At 42.3% G+C, this 7478-nt stretch overlaps 1 protein-coding gene across 2 annotated transcripts; it reads right to left on the bottom strand.

Annotated features, from left to right (window-relative positions):
- Window positions 1-1319: 1319 nt before the first annotated feature.
- On the bottom strand, window positions 1320-7261 carry rrp15 (ribosomal RNA processing 15 homolog). Of its 2 annotated transcripts, none has more exons than XM_030393148.1 (5): window positions 7117-7261; window positions 5483-5787; window positions 2489-2586; window positions 2215-2404; window positions 1320-1875 (listed from the first exon to the last, which is right to left on the bottom strand). In XM_030393148.1, the coding sequence occupies exons 1-5, from the start codon at window positions 7151-7153 to the stop codon at window positions 1726-1728; spliced, it is 780 nt and encodes a 259-aa protein (XP_030249008.1). In that variant the 5' UTR covers window positions 7154-7261; the 3' UTR covers window positions 1320-1725. The 2 variants fall into 2 exon arrangements, with proteins under 2 accessions (XP_030249008.1, XP_030249009.1); XM_030393149.1 differs by having other exon boundaries at window positions 2221-2404.
- Window positions 7262-7478: the final 217 nt, after the last annotated feature.

Genomic DNA, 7478 nt, shown 5'->3' with positions numbered 1-7478 from the left:
ATTGTGAGTCTCTTTAATTATGAGGATCTCATGAAGAGGTCCTCACTCACCACTACACTGTAGAGAGCTTCACAATTTCCCAGACCAGGAGACATCATCTTGCTTTCACAAAGGTGATCAACTGACTTATCAAAGTAACTCGATGCAGCGATGCAGATGTTGGTTTATTTTCTTTTTCAGAGAGCATTTATTCATTTGTTTGTGAAGAGGGTTCACTTGGGATAAACTGGAGAAATAGAACTTTGTAATAAACTGAATTTCTATCTGTTGTTTATTGTTAAATCACTGAAGGCTGGTGTTTTTTTGTTGAACTCCAGGATCTTTTTTTTTTTTTTGCCAAACATTTTTAGTATTAGTAAATGACAGTTCATTGGCCTAAGCCAACGACCTGCTGGTCTGTTCTAATCCAGATGTGATAGTCTTAAAGGGATAGTTGGGGTTTTTTGAAGTGGGGTCATATAAAGTACATATCTATAGTCGATCTGTTTCCTACCGTAATCAGCGATCAGCGCAGCCTCAGTTTGGAGAAGTAGAGAGCTGCTCCAGCCCAGATGCTCAGCTTTGTACTGCAGTGAACGGGGTTCAGCAAAAAAGCTAAATTAACCACCTAAAACAAGGCTCACGTAAACATTTCTACACCAGTTCAAGTGTATGTTGTACAGGTAACATTCACACCGCTTTACATCACTGTCAGACCGCGCTTTCTTTTGGCACTACATTTTCTCAACCGCAGAACCTCCGTATCCCTACGCATTAGCGTAACTGGGCAACAGCTGATCTGCGAGCGGCGGCTGGATGAGAGGTTTACTTTCAATAAAAACTCTCCATAACCTTCCGCATTAGCGCTCATGCGTAGGGATACGGGGGTTCTGCGGTTGAGAAAATGTAGTGCCAAAAGAAAGTGCGGTCTGACGGCGATGTAAAGCGGTGTGAATTTTACCTGTACAACGTACACTTGACCTGATATAGATTTTTTTAGGTGAGCCTTGTTTTAGGTGGTTAATTTCGCTTTTTTACTGCAGTACAAAGCTGAGCATCTGGGCTGGAGCGGCTCTCTACTTCTCCAAACTGAGGCTGCGCTGATCGGTGACTACGGTAGGAAACAGATCGACTATAGATATGTACTTTATATGACCCCACTTCAAAAAACCCGAACTATCCCTTTAACATTAGCATCAGTATACAGAAAGAATACAGAGCGTTAAAGGTGACACATGCACTGGCATGTATATCCTATATACAGAGTCAACACCATCACAGGTCTTTCATGACTAAAATAGTTTGCAGAAAAAAAATGGCGCAAAACTGAAGCAGAATCCATGAAGGAGGACAGGAGTTCATCATCTGCAGCACCTCACAGTGAGGAGCTTCTTTGAGATCCTCCAGGCTCCTTCTCTGTCACAATCTTTTCCAATCATGGTTTTTTTACATTCTCTTCTCTGTACAATATATTCAGCAACAAATATCAGAATGTGAGAGGCTTATAAAGCCGTTTTCCTGTGTTTACAATGAGTAAAGGACAATTTTCAGATTTTCTCCATCCCCTCATTGTTCAGCCCACAAACTGATCAAGAACAAGATATCTGTTACATGTGTTCATTTCTAGACATGGGAAGAATGTTCCTGAGGCTCAAGCTGTTCTCCTCAGGACAGGTTTTCTGTTTCCCAGACTGTCCCTGAAGGCCTCAGCTGGACGTACAGTCTCTTCAGCCTGTCTGGATGGTGTCAGTCTGAATCACTTTCTTCCACCTGCCCCTGCGAGTGTGTATCAGGTTCCTCTGTGTCACTGTCTTTGTCCCAGTCCTTCATGGTGCCTCCCATCATGAAGTCATCTCTAAGGACGCTCCACGCAGGCTTCTCCTCTGCTGCTGCAGCCTGCATACATACACACGTTACACTACAGCAAATGCTCATTTCTGTACCTTAGTGCTACAGGTTACAGGTTCAGTCAGTGCTTCCAGTTCTGCACCCCTCATCAACGCTTTCATAAAGCAACAGTGCCACCATGTGAGCACTCAGTTTGTTACAGTGTCCTGAAAACATTAACCCGGTTTGGACCAAATTATAACTCAGCAGTCATTTTATTTCATGAAAAAAGTCAAGCTCTCCGTGACCGTGAATATAATATTAGCAGAAGGAGTAGAAACATTCCTTCTACTAGTTTTCTAGAAGTGTCATTAAGAAGCAGTGACAACAAGACCTCATTAAACTTACAGTGACCTTCTCAGTCTTTCTGGGGACTTCGCTGCCTCCCTCTGTCCTTCTTAGCACATCAATGAAGTCTTTCTTAGAGACAGATGAAAGAAACTTGGCCTTCTTCCTCTCTGAGCCACCAACTTCCTTCACCTTGGCATCAATTGTTTTCTGGTGTTTCTTCACTGCGTTGAACAGCTGCACCACGCCCCTGGGCATAAATTACACACTTGAATCAGCACATGTAACTGAGAATGCTAAACAAAGCTTTGGAGAAAAAAAAAGGTGTACACACCTGGTCGCAACTCTTTGCAGAGTTCTTTCAGTCTCACGGTCCTTCACCTTGTCTGGTTTCTCCCTATACATCATCTCCCATGCTCGCTTCTTGTCAACCTGTTGGACATGAGTACAGATATATCTTCACTTTAAGCTCCCTAAAAGTTTTCGTCCTGCAAACCTCTGCCTGCATCCATTCCTCTAGCGTTCTTCTATGCAATTTGCACGAGATTTATACGTATTGAATCCCAAATTGTTCCTCATCTGTTATTCCTTTGGCTTCTTTCGGCTCAAATTTTGCACTAATGAATATGCAATTCAAGTCTGCATATACTCTGGATACACAAATGCTGGTCTCCCTTTCCCTTTATGGGCCAGGTGTACCAGGGCCCAGTCCTGGCTGGCAGACAGAGATGTGGTCTTCAGCTGCTGGACCCTCTGCCTCCGTTGTTTCACAGTTGTTTCTGACCCATCAACAACTCTGCTTGACAGCATATGAAAAATAAACTGATGTTTAACTAGGGCTGGGAGATACGGCTTGAAAATGATATCACAATTTGTTTAGGCTACATCTCCATACATGACATACATCTCCATATTTACATATCCACTCCATATCTTACACCAGTCTTCTTCACTAAGTTGCTTCACTCACTGCCTGTAGACGTATATTGTAACATCTTGGTTACTTGGTTTAATGTCCTTCCTGTCTGAAACTTTTACTGCAAAGTTTCCTATTAAAATCCTCCCTAATGTAGTGTCTTCCCTGTTTTATTTGTAGTGTTGTTCTCTCATTAGATTTAGTTTTGTCTTTTCTTTGTTTGCCCCTCTCTGTCAGAGTAATGCTGGAAAACTATTTTATACTTGTATTTGATATCTGTTCAACACTGGTTTCCCAAAAAATTTAACAATATGATATGGAACATCCCTGGTTCAAACTACAGAAACACTCAACTCAATCTGATTGTACAGTGGTGTTACAGAATCTGTGGAAGGAACTGGCTGCAAAGGACTTCAACCTGACATCAGATTAGTTTCATTTTGGCCTGGAATCAAATTATTTACAGAATTAACACCAATTAGTGACATGATCTGATCTGGTTCCTGTGACATTTGGCAGTTTAACTGGTAAAAGTGAAGCTAACTGATGATTGAAGAACAAACAGAAATGTTTTGTTCACTGCCAGTTCCTAATGAGGGGAAGACCGTGTCGGATCTTCGCATATCAGTGTACCTGGACAAATATTTCCACATTCACACACATTTTCACTCACGTATACCATGGCATGTTTGTACTGAAGAGACATACTGCAGCACCAGAAGCAGGAGAGGATAAAACATATTACAGCATCAAACTAATCTTGTACCTGATACAGATCTGTTTAAATATGCCGAGACTGGCATCAGTGAAGAGAACTTCAGAGCAGCTAACAGAAGCAAGTCGCTCTGCTCTTTGTTTGCATCAACCTCATCTGTTTACATTAGTTAGAATGTAGTGAGGAAATTAAGCAAAAGGTGTCATTAACTCTGTTCACATTTCCAGGTCTTTGATTTTTACCTCTTGTGGGTTTCATGTTCGTCATCACAAATGCGCAAGAAAAACAGGGAACAGTGGAAAGCCGCTGATCATAAATCGCTTCAGAATACATCCAGATAATAAACTTGTTTGAAAATGTCTTAATCAATAATATTCAGACACATGGTTTTTCTGGGGTTGATAACAGAAGTTGCTGGGGAGTGAAACAATGGGCCTCATTCACCAATATCTTCTTAAGAATCTTTTTAGATTCTTTCTAAAGTTGTTCCTTAAGAAAACCCTACTTCAGATTCATCGACGCGTTCGTAAGCCTCAGATTTATTGCATCCATGACTCGAGGGAGAGCATGGCTAATGGATAGCTGTGATATGCCCACCCTGTCCCCAGGCTCCCGTTGAAATGTTCCAGTGGCCAAAAAGCAGAGGGTCGACAGTACCTGCACATGTGGGGGGACAGGGTTGGACTGAAGTGTGTGGCTCCAAAGTGCTGGCTCCCAGTAGTTGCATAGGTCTGTAAGAACCGGTCGTGGGAGCCTAAAGCGTCCAAAGAGGAACTCATTGCTCTCTGAAAAAAGATCTATGTGATCCCGAAACATTCATTCCCTCTGTGGGGCACGATCAGCAATTTCTTGCAGCAGCAATATATATGCTATTGTTTTGCGAGCCTTGGATGGAGAAATGCCACGTATAGATAAGGTGGAGGGGGGGGTTACTAATTGATGGCACGGTTTCCAATTTACTTGATTAATTTTAAATTATCAGCACATTTAATTTATTTTAAAATTAAAAATTCTCTGAAAATGACCAAAAATATGAAATAAATAAATAAATACATAAATAAATATGACAGAATCATCACTGTAATATTGTATTTTATTGAAGTGCACAAGAGTAGAAAACACAACCATGCTTTGCAGTAGACACGATGTACTTTGTTATCTTCTTTTTTAAGTGTGGAATGATCCCAAACTTTGGACATTCTGTGACTTTTACGGACGGTTTCTTGGCTCTCTGCCATCGCAATTCTGAATGTAGCGGTGTGTGTCCACAATAACAGTCCGTGTGGAAACATGATTCCTGAGCTAAGCAGGCCACGTAACGCGGTTGACAGGAATTAAACGAAGCTTTGAGGCAGAGATTTTGCCTCAATCATTTTTTGTAATCGAATTATTCGAGTTACTCGAATAATCGTTACAGCCCTAGACTTAAGAACAAATTTGTTCGTAAGAGCGGTTCATGAATGAGGCCCATTGTTCCTTTATTTTTTATATATTTTAGGAAGTGATTTAGGAGGTTATTTCTAGGCTGGGACTGGGACTTTCAGACAATGTGACATTGGCATCGTTTGATTGATTTGGGGTTGCAGCTGTGGCTGTGAAGCATGACAGCCCCCTAAAATCACATATATTGAAAACCCATAAAAGAACATGAAAGAAGTCTCAGTGTGCATCACTGAGTCCTTCACTGCAGTGATTACCTGTTTCTTTCTCTCCAGCTGCTCCTGTCTTTCTTTCTCCTTTATCTTGTCCAGCTCTTTGTTCTTCACCAGGATGCCGCTATTGCTCTCAGAGGCTTTCTTCCCCAGGATTTTTGCCATGGCCTCTGCCCATCCAGCATTGGCAGTACCATCATCTCCTTCATTCTTTCCTCCATCTGTATCATCTGCATCCTCCCCATCACTGCCTCCATCACTCGCTTCATCATCTGATCTTTCATCGTTGCTCCCTCCAACAGAATCACTTTGGTAATCGTTATCCTCAAACTGGGGCTCTTCATTGGCCCCTAATTCACACAAAGATATACAAACATATTTAACATATGCACAAACACACACACACACACATACACAATTATGTCCACTGTTTTGTCATCAGGTCTTACAAATGTAACCAGTTGCTGTGAATTGCTTCTATTTTTCTCTCGTCTTTGTTACCTGGTTCAGACCAAGGCACCTTTGAAAAAGTAGTGAGGGTCATTATATCACTGAACCTTGCTTGGGCTTCGGGAACAGACTGTGGTGTCAGCTGTATTGAAGTCTATGGGAGGTGATGGAGAAACACAGTTAAACCAACATATCTGCGTCGTCTGACTTCGGATGAAGAGATGCCTCCACAATATGAAACACACTTCAGAGAGGAGGTCAACAGCTGACTCCCCCCCCCCCCCCCCCCCAAGTGATTGACAGGTCTAACAGTATTGTGATCAAACGGGTGCAGGTTCGACCAATATCACTGAAGAGACTAATTGCACTGCAAACTAAGCCTTTCTCAAAGTGTGTTTTGTCATTATCCGGAGTCAAGAGAAGAAGATGATGTAGATATGTTGGGTTTTTGTGTGCTTCTCCATCACCTCCCATAGACTTCCTCACAGCCGTCACCACAGTTTGACACTAAAGCAAGATCCAGTGACATAATGAGCCTACCTCGGTTCAGACAGTGGGTTTAAGCCTGTTCTGGTCGGACAAGGAGTCCGCACAAGGGCGTCTCCTCTGAAGTGTGACTGGTGGTCATTAGTCTAATCAGTGAAGATATGAAGTCCAGTGCTGGACAGTGCAGGGCCATTAAAGCTCAAACCTAAAAACGATTATTTTTACCTGAAACTTTTCTGAAAGGTTTATCTAGAGTGACAGAGAAAAAACTAAAACACTTAAAGGATTGATTTAAATACTTCTGGTTATATTCCATTTTGCCACCAGTTTCAGGTGGGATTAATACAGACTGTCGTCTTATTTTCTAATGGTTCTGTTTGATGGAGAGGAATGAGGAATACTAAAACGGCTTCAGTTCATTTGCTTCCTGTGGAGCTTACATCTTAACGGTCTCCCCCCTGAAACAGATAGCGTTTATTAGCTAGTGCGGTACCCTCAAAAGCATAATTTCTTGTTGTACCCAAAACTACAGTAAGGCTACATTAAGTTGCTAATAGGAACAAGACTGGTGCTATGTTAGCTACGGAGCACACAGCACATACAACAGCCCAAAGCGAGCAACGTTAGCTAATGTCAGCTAGAGAGAGTAAGCTAGCTCTATCTGCGAGATTAAACATCTGCGTCAAAGACCTCAGTCGTGTTTTCCCGCAGTTTCCACGAATAAACTGTGTAGAAATACTCACCAGATGCATCAACATGTGTTTCCAGCAGAGCAGCCATCGTGGTGTTTGAGTAAAATGGTTCCGTAGAGTACAAGTGCCAAACAACAAAGGTTCCGCGACAAGACTTTTTCTTTCAGGTTCAGCGTGTACTGCCCCCCTCTGGAGGCAGTCTGATCCTGCAGTGTAACTCTCCACCTCCACCATTTACTCCAGTATGATCTCTAATCCTGTGCCAGTCATGTCTGACCTGAAATCTTCCCCCGTCTCTTTGCTCTGTACACTTACTTGTGGCGGTTGACACGCACATGCTCTACAGCTTCTACAGGAAAATGTTCACAAGCACTGGTTGGATGTTTTTTGGTGATGCAATGTGCTGGTCACAT

The sequence above is a fragment of the Sparus aurata genome, chromosome 17, assembly GCF_900880675.1.
Source record: "Sparus aurata chromosome 17, fSpaAur1.1, whole genome shotgun sequence".
Lineage (NCBI taxonomy): Eukaryota > Metazoa > Chordata > Actinopteri > Spariformes > Sparidae > Sparus > Sparus aurata.
The sequence above is the reverse complement of the archived record's forward strand: the minus strand, read 5'-3'. Positions and strand labels throughout refer to the sequence as shown.